Below are 22,824 nucleotides of genomic sequence, written 5' to 3' on the forward strand. Positions count from 1 at the left end.
CGGTTAAGTTAGGATACGTGACGCTGTTTGAATAACAAAACTGAAACGTTTGCAACAAATGCGATCGATTATCTTTGGTACGGTATAGTTTTCTCAGTTTGTGCATTTGCGAGCTCTCTCGTTTACATTCAAAGGTGATGTTGGAGTTGATTAATAATACCCATCGACTGCTGTTCTCTATAGAAAATTCGAAATGAAAGAGGATAACACGTTTTCATAATAAATGCCTAAATAACGTGGCCGATAGCAGTTGTTAACTCATTAAAAATAAAGACTGAAGTAAACAATATCTTAATTTTAATGTTATATACGGAAATTATACGAATGTGATACGCCTCAAGGTATGGCAGAGAACTTCACTGATTTCAGAGGATATTTCATATCTTCTCGCGTCTAGTTACGGCTATTTACATGTAAATTTTTCGTTAGGAGGTTATTTCCCTACATGCGTTTCAAATATGCTTTCATGATACATATACGGTTAGGTTAGGTGATGGTGTTTGAAGAAGAAAACAGAGGTGTTTGCCAAACCAATCTCTGGAGTGATACCGTATTTCTCTGAATCCAAGACTTTTTCCTTTCTCAGAATCTCATGTGAAAACTCAAGGGTTGTTGTATTCACGGCCTAACAGTAAGTTAATGGATAACACTGGCAACTACCGCGGTAATCACGCTGCTTCTTTTCACATGCGCACAGAACTCATTGACAATAAACGACTGCCTCTTTACTATACATCGCTAGCCGCGACAACCAGTTGTACAGTGCCTGTGTGTTTCTCAAATCTGTACAATGGCATCAAAACATGCGACCGTCCGAATTCTTAGAAAAGCCATGGCTACTCAGTGGCAGAGTTACAACGCGTCTATTGTACTTGACGCTTAGTAAAATTAAGGTTTATAGACGGCAGGAATATTTTCGTGATGGATAGTCGTATTGTAAAGATACGTCAAAAAGGTATTGCCGGCAAATTTTTAAAAGGTTCGATATTATGATGCCAATTTTAAGTTAATGGTTATTAAACGCTTGGAAATGTAGAATAATTGTGCAGCCGCAAGAATGGCGTTAGCGTGAAGACAAAGAGCTAAGAAAAATGCGTACTGTACAAAAAATGCATTCAGTGGTCCGCAACAAGGACGCTTTAAAGATGTCGAAGATGAAATTGTGAGGTATGTGAAAGAAAAACGCAAGAGCGGAATGGCCATCCTGTGGCGCAATAAACTCATTCGTTGACATTCAACGTCCGCGATTAGGCCTATATATCACTAGCCGCTGAATTTGGCCGAACCCAGCAAGTGAGACGTGCTTGAAGCGGTAGCCGGATATATATCTGACGCTGCGTAAAAATAACATTTTTATAGACAGCAAGAATAATTTCCTGATGGATCGTTGTATTGTAGAGATGCATGGAACAGGTATTGCCGGGAAAGTTTCAACGGGTTCTCTTCGGTATTATGATGCCAATATTAAGAACCTTGTAGAGGTAACAGCCATGCCCGAAGAAGCCTTTGGTGGAGATCATAGATTTGCGATAGGAAAACTGAAAGTTGGAAAGATTGAAAAACCCCAATTAAGAAGAGAGAAAAGAATTAAAGTATGGAAGTTGAAGGAGAAAAGTATACAAGAAGAATTTCAAAGGGAAATAATACCCTTGGTACCCAGGACAGAGGTGGGGAATGTTGAAGAGGAATGGAAAAGATTTAAGGAAGCACTGGTTGGATGTGCAGAAAAGGTGTGTGGTAGAACATCAGGAAATGTGAAAGACGAAGAAACACATTGGTGGAATGATAGGGTAAAGATTAAAGTGAAGGAAAAGAAAATGGGATGGAAAGCATGGAAAACATCTAAGACTGAAGAAAGTAGAAGAAAATATGTGGAGGCAAAGAATTTGGCCAAGAAAGTAGTGGAGGAAGAAAAGAGGAAAAGCTAGGCCTTATTCACAAAGAAATTGAGAGATGATACGCAGGGCAGCAAGAAATTACTGTATGGTATCTTAAGAAATAAAAAGAGAGATCAAGTAAACACCAGATTTGTGAAGGATGAAGACGGTGTAATATTAACACAGCCAGAAGAAATAGATGGAGAGAGTATTTCCAGAAGTTGCTGAACGTAAGAACTGATGCCAGTCATCCAATGGATGACCAGGAAAGGCAATTAGTTGATGAAGAAATGGATAAAGAAATTACAATGAATGAAATTGAAATGGCAGTAAGAAAGATGAAGAATGGAAAAACTGCTGGAATAGATGAAATTTCAGTGGAGATGATAAAGGCAGCTGGAGCTGTAGGCCTGCAGTGGATATATCGAGTTCTCAGGATTGTTTGGGAGAATAAGGAGGTCCCTGATGATTGGCAAAAAGGAATAATTATCCCAAATTTCAAGCTAGGTGATAAGAAAGTTTTGAAGAACTACGGGGGAATTACTATAATAACCCATGTTGCTAAGATAATGGAGAGGATACTGGAAAGTAGGATAAGGTTGAGGCTTGAGAATCAGATACTGGAAAATCAGTTTGGTTTCAGAAGTGGAAGGTCTACAATAGAGCCCATTTTCATTATGAGACAGCTAATGGAAAAGCAATGGGAGTACGGGAATGATATGGTGATGACATTCATTGACATTGAAAAGGCATATGACAGTGTCCCCAGGACGAAAGTTTGGGACAGTCTGGTGCTAAAAGGAATTGGACAGGGATTAATAAAAATGATCATGGCATTGTATAAGGAATGTTGTAGTTGCGTGCGAACACAAGTTGGTTCAAAATAACTAGTGGGCTGAGACAGGGAATTGTTCTATCACCAATCCTGTTTACAATAGTAATGGATGACATCATGAGAACAGCAAAAGCAGCATATGGAGGAAGAGAAATGAACATTATGTTATTTGCAGATGATATTGTGATTTGGGGAGAAGACGACAGGAACGTTCAAGAACAGTTGAATGTGGTGAATGGGAAGATCAAAGAATGTGGATTGAAAATAAGTGTAGAAAAGAGTAAAACTCTTGTTATGACTAGAGGGGAGAAAGAAGGGAAAGGTCAGATTAGACTTGCAGACAAGCCCCTGGAAGTAGTGGTAACGTTTAAATACCTGGGGAGTGAATTAATGGAGAATGCTCGAGTGGATGCAGAGATTAGTAAAAGGATTCAAGCTGGAAGTTGTTTCTATCATAGTGTAAGAAACATGTTATGGGACAAAGATGTGCCAACGGAAGCAAAGGATACTATGTACAAGATGTATTACGTACCCATAACAACTTATGGAGCAGAAACTTGGACAATGACAAAGAAGGATGTGAGTCCAATACAGGCAGCCGAAATGAAGTTCTTGAGGAGTATGATACAGAAGAGTAGAAGAGACAAAATAAGGAATGAGAAAATCCGAGAAGAAATTGGAGTGGAAAAAATGAATGATAGAATACAGAAGAGCCGACTAAGATGGTTTGGGCACATAAAGCAAATGAGCGATGAAAGAATGCCAAAAAAGGTGATGGAAATGCAAATCCAAGGAAGGAGAGGCCGTGGACGACCACGATTGAGATGGAATGATACCATCCAACGCAGCATTATAGAAAGAAACCTGGACTGCGACACAGTGTTGGAGGAGGAGTGGTGGAAAGACCGAAGAAAGTGGAGAGGAACCATATTTGCCCCTACCCGGCTACAGCTGGATAAAGGGAAATGATGATGATGATGATTAAGTTAATGGTCCTTAAACCGGTGGAAATGAAGAATAATTGTGCAGCCACAAAAGAAAATAATAAACGGCGTGACGAGAGTCAATGTTTGACGTCTAAAAATGCGTAGGCCTACTGTACAACAAGGCATTCATATGATTTTACAAAGTTCTTTTTGAGCCCGATTAAAATTTTTTGAAGGAAAAAGTAGGGTTCATCTTGGATTCGGAGAAATACGGTACTATATATTTTTCAGAATGAAATCAAACATACACTTTCACGTAGTATCGGATTACGAAAAATAACAAGTAAGCCATAGTGTGGATATCATCTGCAGAAACGCAAGTTTTGAATAAACTGATTGCCATTTCATACCAATTTTAATGTGGACGTGGGTTTTTCTGACTTTTATAAAAAAATCAGATATAAAGACAATCTGTTATAGCGAGTAAATTTTTCGCTGTTATGAGTTCTCGCTATAACGGACTTCTACTGTATTATGAAGTGCAGAAAGAAATTCCAACTGGTGCTGAGATGTAATGGAGTAGGAACTTGAAAGGTTTATGGTAAATACTGGTTTATAAATTTGAAACAATTAAATTTATTGAAGTGGTCAACCTATTCAATACAACACATTTGTTAGAATGTTTATAACTTAAAAGCACGACACTTAAATTGGGACATGTTTCACCTTTGTTGTGGGCATCATCAGCCTATCTCCCAGCCTCAAAATCAATCGTCATTGGGATCCCGATACTTTCATATTAAACCATCATATAACTAAAATAGTAGTATAAGTTAAAAATACAATGTGACGGTCCTTTACTGACAGGTAAACAAGACATAGTGGAGTTCTTGAAAAAGTCTTTGAAATAATTCATAAGATATCTGGTGTTGGCACCTATTAAAATGATTATCATGTAGTTAGGCACTCTCAGTCTTATGAAACAATGTTTAACGTTTAAAGAATACATTAACACTTGGTACAAAATAAAAACCACGTTAAGACACTATGTACAATACATTAACACTTGATATAAAATAAACACAATGTTAAGACACTATGTACAGTCAAAGGATAAAGATTTAAGTGAAAGTTGTCTGGGTGGTAATTACATTGTTTGATGTCTGATAACATCTATTAAATCGTACTCGAAGGATGTTATAAAACCTCTTGATATTTCTATACTCTTAGTCGTATTTTTCTAGGCTGCTTAAGAGTGGAAGACAGGGTGCAGTAAATGGACTAGGAATGATCATTGAAAGGACGTTGTGGAATATGTGGAGGAGATGAAGAAGATTAGTAGCAGAATGATCATAGGAAGGATACAGTTTGAGACAGGAACACAAGACCTATTCCAAGTATTTGCTCCACAAACTGGAAATAAGGAAGGGAATACAAAAAAGAGCTTCACTGAAGAAGTGGACAAATACATAGAAGACAAGGAAGTAACTATAATGGGTGATCTGAATGCACAAGTGGGTAGAGAGAGACGGGGAAGAGAAGAGATTCTGGGGCCATGTGGATATGTCAACAAGAATCAAGAAGGGGTTAATGGACTTCTGCCATAGGAACCAAGTAATAATATGAAACACATGGTTCAGAAAAAGAACAATAGCCAAAAGATTACCAGGCATAGATGGGGAGACAAAAGAATGTAAACTTTGATTGATTACATGATAGTAGAAAAAGAACATCAGAATGATCTTATGGATGTTACAGCTATACCTGAGGAAGTGTTTGGGGGTGACCATAGAGCAGTGATAGCAAAGCTGAAAGTAGGCAAGATCACATTAAGACAAAGGAAGATTAGGATCTGGAGATTGAAGGAAAAGGATGTTCTGGAAGAGTTCAGGAAAATATTAAAAACCTGATACTAGGGACAGATGCCGTATTTACTCGCATATTAGACCCCCCCCCCTTTCTTCCACTTTTACAGCCAAAAAATGTACGGGGGGTCCAATATGCGATAACATCAAATTTTGTGCAGTGAACATTGGGCTTCTAGGCTATAAGGAGCTATTTATTATACATGTAAACATTCTATACTTCTTTAACAAACTTATGAATGTATTTGAGTTATACTGGGTACTTTAGTTGGAAGGTATATTTGTAAATGTAAAAAGACAATAAATGGTGAACACAACTTTTAAGCCCAGTTATAAAGTAAATATAGTCAGTTTTAGTTATTCACATCACGTCATTCATTTCATCTCATTACTTCCTCAGATTAGGTTGATGTCAGGAAGGGAAAGACATACAATCGTAAAAACTCGCTACGAAAATTCTTTTTTTTTTTTTTTTTGCTGCTAGGGGCTTTACGTCGCACCGACACAGTACGAAAATTCATCTCACTTCATACTCGACCCCGCAGAGAAAAGGGATAAGCGTATCGTATTATCATACTATGCAATATTGATAGAAAAGAACTTAATGGCCAGTCATTTGTCTCTGTCAATTGAGCAGTAGCCCTACTGCACAGTAAACCTGAGTAAATCTAGTCACTGCTTTCATTTTAATTATCGTCTTATGTTACCAACTTCCCTGCTACCGGCATGTCGTCATTCCAAATGACGTCATCTTCACTGCCATTTTGTCAGCCATGCATCGAGAGCATTCGAGGTCCCGTCTTTTTGAAACTTTAAAAAATAGTTTTGTTTCCAACTATAGAGTCCAAACAAACAGTGAGAATCTATTCCCAAATGGTTTCTGGAGAGTTTGTGTATGTGTAACAGGAGCCACTCCTTCCGAATAAAGACTGCAGCAGAAAGAGTGCCAAAACACCAGCTGATAACTAGCGTATGTTACGAGTTGTACTTCCAAATGTAATACATAGTGACTGGAAGGGTTCTTTGCATAACTGCGGCTATTGAAAGCCAAAGCCTTATTTGTAAGTATATTTCATGCTTGTTTTCCACATTTATCACAGCAGGATTTACCTAAACAGCTATAAATGAGAAAAGAGAGATCATGTTGTTTAGGTTAGGTATGCTGTCAAGTGCCTGCATAGAACCAGAAGTTCCACGACGGAATGATTAAAAATAAATAAAAGGAAAGTTTACCGCATTTATGGATATCTACAGATGTGGCGGTAATGCATTTTATTATCATAATGTTTAATTTTGCACAATCGTCTCAATTTTTTTTATTAACGCAGAGTATGTTTTAGACACGATACAGGCTTTTGGGCTTATGCCATATCAAGAAAAGATGAAATTCTTTACGTTTCGCAGAGAGCTGTGATCTGCGTCATCAAAAGAAAATTTCGACTGTCCACGAGAAAGGTTTCTTAAACAACGAGCTTTAGAATTTCAAAGTTATAAAAGAAGTGAAAATGGTATGTTTATTCGTCACCAGATGGATTCCCGGACGCGGTACAGCGCTAGCTTTCGAAGCAGAATCTGACGGAACCATCAGAATCAGTCTAAGAGAGTGACACAACATGTGTACATAACATATGACATAGACAGGTGTATTACATTGACACAAGCCTGGAAAGAAACATCTGGCGATGAGGAACGTACGAATTTGGAAAACACCGAGATGAAATAACAATAGGGAAGGGACAGGGAAGGGAACTACCTATGTAAATTATTAACGCTGGCAACCAAGTATTACTTAATTGATAGCCAGTGTCCCTGTTGAAATTGTTAGGATTTCTACGTATTTCCACAGCTTCCCGTATAATCTCGGACCTGTAGTGTCTAGAACAAGAGCATCTTGAAACATGACATCATGACCCGACGATAGAGCGTGCTCAGCTATTGCTGATTTGTCTGGCTGGTTGAGACGAATATTACGTTCATGTTCCTTGATACGTGTACCAATGGACCAGCATGTTTGACCGATGTAGACCTTACCACAATTACAGGGAATTTTGTATACCCCAGGATGTAAAAGTGGGGACAAGATGTCCTTGGTTTTATTCAGACTGTGAGCAATTTTAGTGGTGGTACCAAACACTGTTTTTATATTGTGTTTGCAGAGGAATTGCCAAGGTCCTCCGAAAACACAATTGCAATTAGATTTTCATACCCGGTGTGTTCTTCCAAGTATTAAGGATGATAGCCTTTTCCTCTTTTGAGCAACCTACCTGTGGAGCATAGCCTTGGATCACAGTATTTTTTCCCCTCCTAAGTTCACAGATAACGTAATTATCCTTTCATTAACAAACTCAACTTGACTACAAGCATCTATATCCTTGTATGTTGTGTGTTTGAGTCACCAGTCCATAGACTGGTTTGTTGCAGCGCTCCATGCCACCCTATCCTGTGCTAACCTTTTCATTTCTACATAACTATTGCATCCTACACCTGCTCTAATCTGCTTGTCATATTCATACCTTGGTCTACCCCTACCGTTCTTACCACCTACACTTCCTTCAAAAACCAACTGAACAAGTCCTGGGTGTCTTAAGATGTGTCCTATCATTCTATCTCTTCTTCTCGTCAAATTTAGCCAAATCGATCTTCTCTCACCAATTCAATCTATACATCTCACCTTCAGCATTCTTCTGTAACACCACATTTCAAAAGCTTCTATTCTCTTTCTTTCTGAGCCAGTTATCGTCCATGTTTCACTTCCATACGATGCCACGCTCCACAAAAAAGTCTTCAAAAACATCTTTCTAATTCCTATATCAATGTTTGAAGTGAGCAAATTTCTTTTCTTAAGAAAGCTCTTCCTTGCTTGTGCTAGTCTGCATTTTATGTCCTCCTTACTTCTGTCATTGTGGGTTATTTTACTACCCAAGTAACAATATTCACCTACTTCTTTCAAGACTTCATTTCCTAATCTAATATTTCCTACATCACCTGCCTTCGTTGGACTGCACTCCATTACTTTTGTTTTGGACTTATTTATTTTCATCTTGTACTCCTTACCCAAGACTTCATCTATTTCATTCAGCAACTTCTCGAGATCTTCTGCAGTCTCAGATAAAATAACAATATCATCGGCAAATCTCAAGGTTTTGATTTCCTCTCCTTGGACTGTGATTCCCTTTCCAAATCTCTCTTTGATTTCCTTTACTGCCTGTTCTATGTAAACATTGAAAAGGAGAGGAGACAAACTGCAGCCTTGCCTCACGCCTTTCTGGATTGCTGCTTCTTTTTCAAAGCCCTCGAGTCTTATCACTGCAGACTGATCTTTATACAGATTGTAGATAATTATTCGTTCTCGGTATCTAATCCCAATCACATAGCTTGGTCCAATCAACATTATCTAATGCCTTCTCTAGATCTACGAGTGCCATGTACATGGGCTTGTCCTTCTTGATTCAATCCTCTAAGATCAGACGTAAAGTCAGGATTGCTTCACATGTTCCTACATTTCTTCTGAAGCCAAATTGTTCTTCTACCAACTCAGCTTCAAATTGTTTTTCCATTCTTCTGTAAATATTGTGTGTTAAAATTTTGCAGGCATGAGATGCTAAACTAATGTTGCTGTAGTTTTCACACTTGTCAGTACCAGCTTTCTTGGGAATAGGTATAACAACATTCTGCCGAAAATAGGATGGGACTTCTCCTGTCTCATACATCTTAAACACTAAATGGAATAACCTTGCCATGCTGGTTTCTCCTAAGGCAGTCAGTAATTCAGAGGGAATGTCATCAATTCCAGGTGCCTTGTTCCTATTTAGGTCGCTCACAGCTCTGTCACTCTCTGACCTCAAAATTGGGTCTCCCATTTCATCAGCATCAACAGCCTCTTCACGTTCCAGAACCAAATTATCTACATCTTTACCTTAATACAACTGTTGGATATGCTCCTGCCATCTTTCTGCTTTGTCTTCTTTTCCTAGAAGTGGCTTTCCATCTGAGCTCTTAATATTCATACACGTAGATTTCCTTTCTCCAAAGGTTTTCTTGATTTGCCTGTATGCAGCATCTATCTTTCCCAGGACCATGCAACCTTCGACATCCCTGCACTTCTCCTTCTGCCATTCTTCCTTAGCTACCTTGCACTTTCTATCCACTTGATTCTTTAATCACCTGTATCGTTTTCTGGCCTCCTTATTTCTAGCATTCTTGTATTTTCGTCGTTCATCAATCAGGTCTAGTATCTCCTGAGTTATCCACTGATTCTTAGTTGATCTTTTCTTCCTTCCTAATATTTCTTCAGCAGCCCTACTGACTTTATTTTTCATGACTCTCCACTCCTCCCCTATAGTGTTTCCTTCAGCCTTTTCATTTAGTCCTTGTGCAACATGTTCCTTGAAACAATCCCTGACACTCTTTTCTTTCAAATAGTCTAGATCCCATCTTTTTGCATTCTTTCCTTTCTTCAATTTCTTCAATTTCAGATGGCATTTCATGACCAACAAGTTGTGGTGAGAGTCCACGTCTGCTCCTGGGAAAGTTTTGCAATCCAACACCCTGTTTCTGAATCTTTGCCTAATCATAATGAAGTCTATTTGATACCTTCCAGTGTCTCCAGGTCTCGTCCACGTATACAGCCGCCGTTTGTGGTGTTTGAACCAAGTATTGGCAAGGACTAAATTATGATCAGTGCAGAATTCAATCAGCCGACTTCCTCTTTCGTTCCTTTGTCCCAATCCAAATTCTCTTGCTGTATTACCTTCTCTTCCTTGGCCTACCACTGCATTCCAGTCTACCATCACAATTAGATTCTCGTCACGTTTTACACATTGTATTAAATCTTCTATCTCCTCATATACTCTTTCAATTTCTTCATCATCCGCTGAACTAGTAGGCATATAGACCTGCACTATTGTGGTGGGCATTGGTTTGGTGTTGTACCATTTCATTGCCTAGCAGCAAATGTAAAATCAGCAGTGGAGATGGAGAACATATTGAGGACACTTGACATGACACCTAGTCACGCTGCGCCAAAAATAAATAGGAATACAAATAACCAGGAGGAGATAAATGAGTTGAACTGGGAAAGCAATCAAAAGAAATCATTTCCTGAACGAGGAGATACCGATAGGAATCCCAGGAAAAGAGAATGTAGTGATGACGAAGGGAGGATAAGAGAACAAAGCCAATATAAATGCAGACAAAATGGTCATGAGACAGGAAGGCAAATGCATGAGAAATTTGTGCCTTATCATCGACCAAACAAACTGAACAGAGACAGCAGAAGTCGAGGCAACTTTAGACGAAAACCAATGTATAGAGGAACAGCAATAAATCATCACAACAATAGAGAAAGCAGGAACAGGGGATATAGCCAAGACTTAAGGAGAGAAACCCAAGAAAAGAAGTGGGAAGAGGCGTTTAACAATCAAAACATAAATGGGGATTTAGAAGGAGCCAAAAGCTTGGAACTCCAAGAGTTTAAAAGGAAAAAGAGAGATGAACAAAAACTAAACCAAGATGCCCAAACATACGAATTGGACATCCGGAATAAAAAAAACGCCAATTTTGGATTAGGAGAGAAAATAGATGGTACTTGGAATGAAACAAATGGCAAAATTGGAAGTTGGTATATACTACAGATTGAATCATGGGACATAGATCCGGATGAGTTGTTAAATGAACCGCTGGAGAAGAGTAAAGAAAATAAAGCATGTTTGCCTATCGTCGTTGTACGAATGAATGGACTGAAGACACACTGCCTAATCGACTCTGGAGCAAGTATCAGCTTCATATCGAAAGCATTATTCGATGAGATCAAGCGAAAATAAAAGGTGCCCATAATACTGGTTGCACAAAGATACATGGAATAATACCCGATAAATCAGTCAAATGCAAAGTACAAACATATTTGAAAATTAGGATTGGCAAATTAGTATTCGAACACCCGTTCATAGTGATGAACAGAATAAGATACAACGTAATCCTTGGGATCGATTTTATGACAACTACAGAGATGACCATCGATCTAAGAAAGCAGGAAATAAGATTTCCTATAACCGAGGATGATGGGAAGATAACTAAATAGAGGATTCAGCTAAGAAAAGAGATACAAGATCTAGAACATAGGAAATTCGAAGGATTGGAAGTACAGGGGCTAATGGATGAATATGAACCAAACGGGAGACTTAGTGAAACTGAGAACGGAGAAGAAATAATACAAAGCTTGGAAAAGATTTTAGCGGTTGATGAAGAAAAAGAACCAAATCTATGGAAAAAAAATTGCTGAAACCAAATTAGAGGCCAAAGAAAAGCTGAAATTATATGCAAATATAGAGAAGCATTCTGAAGTATTTAAAGACAAACCTGGTCAGACACCAAATTTCAAATACAAGATAGTTGTAAATGATTGGACACCATTCAAAGGAAAAATATACAATATTCCCGAGAAGTATTTTCAGGAAGTAAAGAAAATTATTCAAGAGATAGTGATGACAGGATAATTGTAAAAACAACACCACCTTACCTGAACCCAATCGTTATTGTTAAGAAGAGTAATGGAAAGCTAAGAATGCGTCTGGATGCTATGAGACTGAACGAGAAATTAATCCCAGAATATGATCAGGTTCCAAAGATCAAAGAGATATTAAAGAAATTCAGAAATATGAAATATTTCACAAGCCTGGACTTTACTTCGTCATTTCATCCTATACTACTAGAAGAGAAATCGAGGCTATTGACCGGTTTTATGTTCAACAATCGAACCTACGCGTATTGGAGCTGCCTTTTGGACTGAAAAACAGTTGCGCTGTATTAATAAGAGCCCTTGATAGAAACCTGTTGCCTGAAGTAAAGGAATACGTGACATGCTACGTAGATGACTTGGTGTTCGCAAGTGAAACATTCGATGGTCATTGTGACAAACTAGATCAGTTATTGATGAATTTGGAAAACACAGGTTTTAAAATCAATTTATAAAAATCAAAATTCTGTCAAGAACAAATTTTATTCGTTGGACATGTTATTGATGGGGATGGAGTAAAGCCAAACCCAATAAAAATTCAGGAAATATGCGAATTTCCTCGCCCAGTGCGGATCAAACAAGTAAGGCAATCATTAGGAATGACGCAATTTTTTGCTAACCATTGCAAAGGATATACGGAAACGGCAGCACCATTGCAGGAATTGTCAAAGACAAATAACAAGTGGAAGTGGGATGAAAAGACCGAAGAAGCGTTCCTTGCAATGAAGAAATTACTAGCTAACAGCATAAAGCTGGGATATCCCGATTACTCCAGAGAATTTATAATACAGACTGATGCATCCAACATAGGAATAGGTGCTTACTTATATCAGGAAATGACAGATGACCCAAAGAATCAAACCAATTTAGCATTTGCTAGTAGAAAATTACGAAACCACGAAGTGAATTATACGGCAACTGAACAAGAATTACTAGCTATTATATATGCCCTGCAGCAATGGAAAAAAATAGTATACGGTTACCCAGTAAATATCCGAACCGATCACAAAGCCTTGCAGTTTGGACTGAAAGCGGCCATGTCAAGTGAGAGAATCACACGGTGGATGTTGTTTACGCAACAGTTTAACATCAAAATTGAACACTGCAGTGGGAAAGACAACATTCTTGCAGATGCATTAAGTAGAAACCTGGTGGAGAGTGAAGAAGTTGTTCAGCACATTGAATTGGTATGACAGGATGAGGAATTTCTGGAAAAACTAAGGGATATCGCACTGTTGCAGAGGGCAGACAAAAATTTTACATATCAGAAGGATTGAACATAATAACTCAGAAAACGGGAATTTACAAGATGAAAGCAATCCATATGTAGTAAAAAACGGAATGCTAATGAAATATATTGACAAGGATTTCAATAAATTGAAAATAGTGGTACCGAGATCATTACAAAAAGAACTCATATGGCATACTCGCAGAATAATCGGACATGGGGGAATTGAAAAGGTAACAAAAACAATATTGGAGAGATTTACGTGGAAAGGAATTAGGAAAACCATCAGGAATGTGATCAAAACATGTGATACTTGTCAAAGAACAAAATATAATTCATTCCTAACTAAGCACAAACCAATCGCTATAATACCAACAGCACCGCGAGAAATTTTCGCAATGGACATATTCGGTAAACTGCCAACAGCTGTTACGAGGACACAAATACATAATCGTTACTATGGACGTATTTTCAAAATTCGTAGTACTACAACCAATCCAAAGAGCTACAACTAAGCAAATACTTAAAGCAATAAATAGAAACATAATACCTCGAATGGGAAAGCCGAAAAAAAATTAACTGACAGAGGAACCCAGTTTACGTCAGCTGAGTTTGAAGAAATGATGCAGAACCTGGAGATTAAACATATACTCTGTTCAGTTAGGCACCCATCAGCAAACCCCGTAGAGCGATGTATGTGGGAGGTATAGAAATATTGTAGAATATATTGTTCAGAAAGCTTTTGGAAATGGATTAATGTTATAAATTTAATTGAGGAATGCATGAATAATACGGTCCATGAATCAACTAACCAGATATCCCCATATGATACACTTGAATCAACAACCGAAAAGACCCTGGGATAAAGTCATAGGGGAAAACGATGAACCCAAACCCAGTGGTGTCGAGATCAACCGGATGGTGACAGACAAACTTGTAGAGCAAGCAAATAAACGACTAAGACGGGTCCAAAATAAAAAGTTCCATCTACCTTTTAAGAGTAAAGACAAAGTAATGATTCGAAAACCACCTAATTCCAATGTATCAGAACGAATATTCGCTAAATTTGTTCATTTGTATGATGGTCCATACGTAATAAGGAAAGCGTTAGGCAACAACGCATATGTAGTCAAGAACTTATCTGGGACATACAGAAATGTCTATAACGCATCTAGTTTAAAATTATATTATGAAAAAGACCAAGAATAGAGTCTATAAAAGAAAGAAAAGTGCGTGATTAAAATTATGCAGGACGCTCTAATACAAACAGGTCAATGAAAGCTCCATTTAAATACAGAAGAGAGAACGAAATAAATATACCGCGAGCAGTACATTTATTTACCTTTGACGGGGAAGCAAAATGTACCATTTCATTGCCCAGTTTGCGTCATGAACGGCAGTTACATTGCTGACATTTGCCATGCATCGTGGTAGAATGACGAAAATTATATGATAAAAGAGTATATTACAAGGAAAATATGCCGACACAACGAATCAAATGAGCTGTGAAATACAATTATGACGATCAGACCTAAAGAATCCATGCGGCCGTGAGTAAAAAAAAAATTGTATTGTTATCCCGAGCTGAAAAGACATTCACTTAAAAAAAAAATAAAAAAAAGAGAGAAGTCAACATCGGAACGAAATATCAGACAAGATTCAATACAAGAAGAGAAGAGATTATAGTTGGAGAAGAGAATTGCTATTAATACAATTACGACTATATATGAAACATAAGGAAAATTTCGCCAAATCTCAAATACGAATTGGAAATATTGGGAAGGAAGGACAGATCACGCAGTAGAAGTCGCCAAGTCAAGCTTGAAACTGTTGATCAGAAGCCCTTATACAAAAATTAGAGATCGCCAGCTAGCAATTTTAAAGTTAACGAAAAGCAGAAAACATTTCAATTACCATATAAAATATTGTATCTTCAAAAATTATTTGCTAGGGAGATAGAGAATATACCCAAGAGTATTCAGTTCCTAATTGAAACATGCATCTAATGCCGTCCTTCAATATGTTTTTGACGCATGTAATCATCGGAGGTTCCATGGCAGAGTAAATCAAGAAAATGGGATCGCAATCTGGAGGTACCCTGACCAGCCGTACTGCATGCCCGAGGCCCAAGTCCAGTAACCAGTAATGACGTGCACTTAAACGCGAGATGCTGGCCAAAGAAGAAGTTCCAGGATGAAATCCAACCCAGCGGATTAGCGAAAGCAAGATAAGTGAAGTTCCATGTAGTTATTTTACGTAGTTAAATTATTAGATTTGAATGAATAATAGTGTATGTTTAAGTTGAAATATGTGTACAGCTAGGTCAATGTCGTGGTCTTCGAGATATAAACTCCATGGATAGTGTCTTTGAAAAATAATCCATATAATCATGTGGGAATACGGATCTAGGTAGTCTTTGATAACACAAATTAATACTCCATGTATAGGAATGTTTGTTTACTTGAAGAAAGCTTCGAAAATCAGTATTTTCAACGTTGTGATGGAGATATATGTATTTCATAGTGCAAATCAACCATAATGCAATGTAGAAAGAAGTAAGATCGTACTCTAGGACATAGGAACATGACATAACGTTTAATCGTCACCAAACGTGAGTAACAAAGCCTGAGATTTTAATACATGCCTTTATTACAGGAGATGTATAATTGTTTGTGTTATTTAATATCGTAATCCTATAACATGCTATTACATTATGTTTAATGGAGTAGACGTACATTGCGCTACTCGTAGAGCAACGAATAAGAGAATGAAATTGTTGATTAGGTCAATGACAAGATATTGTGGACAAGAATACTGGTCGAATATATGGAAATATATGAAGTAGGAGGAATTATGTTAGGTATGGTGTGCATACGGCGAAATACGAGTTTATATGAGTAATTGGTGATATTTATGAAGCGTAATCCTGATGTCAGGTTAAAGTTGTTGTTCTTGGCATGTGAGATATACGGTAGCGTATCATGTTGGGTTAAATGAAATATGAATACGACTGTATGAGCTTATTGAAACTTCAGGCTGTTTAGGGTGTATGATCATCGAGATTATATCCTAGAAGTAACGCATTTATGATTGAAACTTAATATTTTCTTAGAGGAATTTTACATGTTAGGCTATCTCCAAGTTGATTTCCTGTCAAAGTCATGATTGGAAGTAGGAAACGTCTTCATAATTTAGATAACTACCGTCCGTAAATAGGTGACCTTCATATACAATTTTCTTCGAAATTTTTCGCGGATTGATGATTGTTTTTTGAATCAAGGTATATCAATACCATGAGAATGACTTGCTTGTTGACACACGAGTGCTACGTTAGGTTAATCCTACACATTTACAAGGAATATTGTCTGACTCGTTGGCTGAATGGTCAGCGTACTGGCCTTCGGTTCAGAGGGTCCCGGGTTCGATTCCCGGCCGGGTCGGGGATTTTAACCTTCATTGGTTAATTCCAATGGCTCGGGGGCTGGGTGTATGTGCTGTCCCCAACATCCCTGCAACTCACTCACCGCACATAACACTATCCTCCACCACAATAACACGCAGTTACCTACACATGGCAGATGCCGCCCACCCTCATCGGAGGGTCTGCCTTACAAGGGCTGCACTCGGCTAGAAACAGCCACACGAAATTATTATTATGGAATATTATGAATATACAAGTTTACTTAGTAGACATAATACTTACCTTTAAGTTGATTTTCGTTGATATGTTAGTGAATGGCAATTTTAAGCAATGTTAAGTGGAACTCGCTCATGTTGCTTACGTAAAAAAAAAACCAGAAAACCAAAACCAAAGTTATTTAACCGATATCTTGAGAAAATCAAGGACAGTTAACTGATAATTAAGTAATACTTTGAAGACATTTTAATAGTTTTTCAAGATGTTTAAAGGACTCTAAATGACATTTGAATGATATGAAATTGACATTCTTGATATTTAACTAGTATTTAAATAATACTTTCATGATATTTTTATAATTCTTCAAGATGATCCATCAATTCTAAATGATATTTGAAAGATACTTAAATGATTAATAATATTTTTCAATGACAATGTAAATAATATTTAAAGAAATATCTAATATATTTTAATTAGGGATCGGAATTCAGTGAATACGATTGGACATGTAAATAATTTTGTAACTTCATTCCAAGTACAATCATTTAAAAAAAATTTTTTTCTTAATAAACTAGGTGATAAGGATTTTGATGGGAATTCTTGTTATATATTTATTCACTTCATAATTTGAAGAGGTATTTGTAGGAATACGTACATGTTGAACAGTGAATGAATCCAAGGTTATTCTTAGTTATTGACTACAGTTGAGCGGAGATGGTTTGCGAATGAACTTAGAAAAGAAGCTGTGCATTTTCCTTAGTTGAGTCCACGTTAAAAAAGAAAAGAAAAAGGAAATATTTTTTAAAATCACAATCTTTATCCCTGATAGGTATCGTGCACTGAATTGATATATATGGCTGACATCAAAACATGAAAAGTAAGTGGTATTTGATTGAATGAGTAAAAGTAGGTGGAGGCGAAGGAGTACTTATGTCGGATGAGATGAAATATTCGAATGATAGGTCAAGTCTGGATATTTATATTATTATCAGGTCGCAGAGTTAGGATGATGTACCCATGTCTCATTCCCATCTGCATGATGACGTGATGATTGTGGGGATTCAGTACATGTATTTGACCGCCCAACATGAGATAAACCGGGCGAGTTGGTCGTGCGCGTAGAGGCGCGCGGCTGTGAGTTTGCATCTGGGAGATAGTAGGTTCGAATCCCACTATCGGCAGCCCTGAAGATGGTTTTCCGTGGTTTCCCATTTTCACACCAGGCAAATGCTGGGGCTGTACCTTAATTAAGGCCACGGCCGCTTCCTTTCAACTCCTAGGCCTTTCCTATCCCATCGTCGCCATAAGACTTATCTGTGTTGGTGCGACGTAAAGCCCCTGGCAAAAAAAAAAAGGATAATGGATTATTGGCCAGAGTATTTGAGGTAGTTGTGAGTAAAGGCACGATACCAATAATGTACCCCCGTAAGGTGCAGTGTCTATCTTGACGACAATAATTCTTTCACTATGCTGGTCGTAGTAGCTTACCCGCTGTCCTATTTTCTTATTCATTATTAAACCAACTCCTGCATTTCCCCCGTTTGATTTTGTGTTGATAATTCGGTAGTAGCCTGACCAAAAATCTTGTTCTTCCTGCCAACGTACTTCACTTATACCAACTACATCTAACTTTAGTCTATCCATCTCCATTTTCAGATTCTCTAACCTACCACGACGATTCAAACTTCCAACATTCCACGCTCCGACTCGCAGAATGTCAGTATCCATCTTCCTGATGATCGCCACCTCTCGTGTAGTCCCTACCTGGAGATCCGCATTGGGGACTAGTTTACCTCCGGAATATTTTACCCAGGAGGAAGCCATCATCAGTACATCATTCATACAGGGAGAGCTGCATGTCCTCGGCAGTTAGTTATGGCTGTAGTTTCCTGTTGCTTTCAACTGTGCAGCAGTATCAACAGGCTAAGCCATGCTGACTGAGTATTATTACAAGGCCATATCGGTCAATCATCTAGACTGCCGCCCTTGCAACTACCGAAATGCTGCTACCCCCCCTTTCGATGAACCATTCGTTAGTCTGGTCTCTCAACAGATACCCATCCGATATGGTTGCACCTGCGGCTCGGCTATCTGCATCATTTACCTTCTACTTGCTTTGGTAATATTAGAGAGAGTCGTCAGGTGATGTGAAATCTAGTTCTAAGAAATTTCAAAGAGGGGAGATGACTTTTATGCGAAGAGGAGAGGTCACGCTTGTAGTTTGGAAGAACAAAGTGACTGTCAGAATGATATCTATCATCCATGATGCTTCTATGCAATGAACAGGCAAAAAGGATAGAAAGACTGGGTGGGTTGTTATGAAACCTGTGTGTATAATTGAATACAATAAATACATGAAGAGGGTTGATCAAGCAGACCAGTATTTGTCCTCTTCTCTGTAAGACAATCAAGTGGAGCGAGAAAGTAGGTTTCTATCATGTAAACTTGAGCATTATTTAATGCATTCAGGCTGTAATGACCTTAAACACCCAAAAAAACTTAAGGTATAAGCAGTTTCTCATGAGAGTGGCCACGGAATGGTTGACCGATCCTCAACCTTTCCCTTAATCAAACTTGTCCAAGAGGGCCTCAAGTAAGGACCCACAAGAGAGGCTCTCAGATCAAATCAAGGATCATGTCCACATGGAAAATTCCAGCTACAGGAATGAAAAACAATCCTACAAGAATGTGCAGTGTGTGTTCCAGCAAAGGCAAACCGAGTGAAATGAGGTACACTTGTAAAAGTTCTCGTGTGTCCCTTAACCAAGGTCATTGCTACACAACCTACCAAACCAGAAAACATTACTAGGACTCCTTCAGAATGTCTCCAGTAAATTTTTTCACAGTCAGTACAAGGTTAGTGAAGCCAGGCTCATTTGATTCTGTGCACGCGCTTTAGCATCAAGTTGCTCAGGAAATGGCTGGGTACAGGGGATGTGCAGTGCAATGTGAGGAGTACCCAGTCAGCAATGTGTTAAAACGGCTTTTGAACCTTTCTTCTTTACACAGTTTTAAAATATTGTGGATGTAGCAGCCAGCACCTTTGACAGTGCTTTAACAGACAAGGATGATGAGTCAATTAATACGACCAATGAAGATTTTTTAATGTTGGATGTTCTACTTCAAATGCTGCATGTTCATGGATTACTAAAGCATGTATTAAATGAAGTTATATAAATCAAAGTTGTATATTCTTATATTACACCACTTCTATACTGTATTGCCATTTATGCAATAAATAAATAGACTTTAATATTAGTATCAGCAGCATAATAGCATGTGACGTGTATTCTGTATTCCCAGCCTGTAAACAACCGCTGATAGTACCATACCTTGGAACGAGTGTACATGCTGGCTTCCTTGTTTCACAAGCCAAGTCCATGCCACTGATCTAAACAAATGCCAGTGGACTCGCTCGATCAGAGAAGTAATACCAAGTTCAAGCCATCTCCACAGTGTGCTGACAATACCGCAACAGATATTAATTAGTAAGGGTTATAATATAATGTAAAACATGGTTATCTAAAGAACAAAAGATCAACAACACCAAAATATTAAACAAACATGTCATAATACAGCTTTCCATTACATGAAATCCAAAATGATTGAAAGTCATATAAAGATAAGAACATGAATAGGAAACACAATAGGATGAACACAATTTAGAAAGAGTAAACAAACTTGTTTTCTCAAACCCACCAGGAACTGACTTGCGAGGCTGCTTCACAGGTGGAGCTGCAGTAGGAGCAGCAGCCAGAGATGAGAAAGTGGTGGTGGTAGTGGCTGCAGTTGTAGTTGGACAGACCCCCAACCGAGAGCTGGAATCCGAACTCTCGGACGACCAGCGTCGCTTGGTGGACAACCCGTTCTCCGAGCTTGCACCGCTGCCTCCACTTACCTCACACTCTTCTGTTAAAAGAACGAGACTAAATATTCAAACTATTCAACTGTGTGCAAGGAAGTATAAAATATTATTTTGTTTTAATACTGACAAACAGGATACCTCTTCATTACATGCAATTAGGCAGAAGTAATGGAAAAGAACAACCTAGTGCATATCAAGCCACATACAAAAAGGTAAGAGGAATATCAAAAGGAACACTTAACATGATACACAATGGCAGATCAGTATGGGAAGAGGGAGCAATAGAGAAAGAAGACACAAAAGGACAAGGACGATCTCCAGAATTTCATACACAGCTGTTTTCAAATAGATTGGCTTTCTCTTCATCAATTCCAATTCTTCAATACACATTTCCTCTCAGCCCCTAGCAAGCCTGTTTCTGCTTCATTAAGGGAAGTTCAATGTTGATGTGGGAAGTGTAGGATAAGCCGGACAAACTTAGAAAAAAGGGAGTTGTTGTTGTTGTTGTTGCTGTAGTAGTAGTAGTAGTAGTAGTAGTAGTAGTAGTAGTAGTAGTAGTAGTAATAATAATAATAATAATAATAATAATAATAATAATGAAAATGAAAACCTACAACCTGTTTTCCAGTCACTGACCGGGTCAGGGATGGAATCAATGAAGCCCCCATCTTGCGGCGAGGATAGGAATTGTGCCACCTGCCGAAGCCTGTCGCACTCCTCTGGGGCAAGGATTAATGACTAACAGAGGAAATGAAATGATTGTGGAGAGTGTTGCTGGAATGAAAGATAACAGGGAAAACGGGAGTACCCGGAGAAAAACCTGTCCCGCCTCCAGTTTGTCCAGCATAAATCTCACATGGAGTGACTGCAATTTGAACCACGGAACCCAGCGGTGAGAGGCCGACGCGCTGTTGCCTGAGCCACGGAGTCTACAGTAGTAATAATAATAATAATAATAATAATAATTATTATTATTATAATAGTAATAAATGTCATTGTTGCACTATTACAAAATAAGATTACAGATTTATACAATACTACTGTAAACACGTACAACTATAAACATGGGCTCATCCACTAGCATGCTTTCCGTTAAGCGCTACTGCTGTAGTGACAGAGAGACTGATGACCGAGAAAGATATTCAACACGGTTATACGATTGCAATGTACACACAACGTTCTCCTAAAGGCCGGTCTCCACTGATTAACATTTAACAACAACATGTTAAATGTTAAAAGTGTTAAATGTTAACTGGTGACACCATCAACATGTTAAATGTTGAATACTGTTTCATTTAACATTGTGTCCACACTTAATAAACATGTTAAACATAACTTTCTTGTTTATATGTAGGTAGTTCATCATATCAGTATGTGGTAATAAATTTAAGTGGTGTCTAGTATTTTCAAACAAGGACAATGGACTCAGATGAAAAAGATTTGGCCTTTGTTATTGCCACTGTTGCTTCTTGTTATGATTTTCAAATGCAGTTTTATTAGACACATTTCCTCCCCTCATCCTGCTCATTGCTTCAGAAGCAAGATACTATGAAGTATAAACTTCGTTCGTTCCCGCCCTTCGACTTCAGACTTTTTCTGATTTTTTGCAATACTCAACGGTACTGGGAGCGGAGGTACGCTAGGTTTCTTTCGATGCACTGGCGGGAATAATTACAATATAGAGTTCTCGGAAACTGTCGGCTTTCTTCGCTTTATCTCTGTATTCCTTTGATGAGACATCCTACAAACAAGGCCTTTCTATTATATCATTAATTAAGTCCAAAGGAATCTTGGTCCACTCCATTTCTGTCTATAAATTTTAGTATAGTGCAGACAGAACGACACGCGTACGCATACCGGTACTGGTACTGTATTTGTAGCTTATAACAAAGAGAATGAGTGTTGCGGAGTGTTGTAACTATAATCCTACTTCACGAGAAGCACGTCGTTTGCGTCGTTTGGCTATCTGTTGACATGGAAACGGCAAGGAAGTTGCCGAAGCTGTGCCAACATCTCACGAACAACGAATTGACTTCACATGTTTTCCACTTGGAGCGGAAAACACGCCAACATGTTA

At 38.2% G+C, this 22,824-nt stretch overlaps 1 protein-coding gene across 3 annotated transcripts in view; it reads right to left on the minus strand.

Annotated features, from left to right (window-relative positions):
- Positions 1-22,824, minus strand: part of Scm (Polycomb protein Scm) — a 478,066-nt gene that overhangs the window by 43,754 nt on the left and 411,488 nt on the right. For all 3 annotated transcript variants that reach the window (XM_067142594.2, XM_067142591.2, XM_067142593.2), the window contains one exon: positions 20,582-20,791. In XM_067142594.2, the coding sequence (XP_066998695.1) occupies positions 20,582-20,791 (210 nt within the window). The remainder of the gene's footprint in view (positions 1-20,581; positions 20,792-22,824) is intronic.

Source organism: Anabrus simplex, chromosome 3 (genome assembly GCF_040414725.1).
Source record: "Anabrus simplex isolate iqAnaSimp1 chromosome 3, ASM4041472v1, whole genome shotgun sequence".
NCBI classification, from domain to species: Eukaryota; Metazoa; Arthropoda; class Insecta; order Orthoptera; family Tettigoniidae; genus Anabrus; species Anabrus simplex.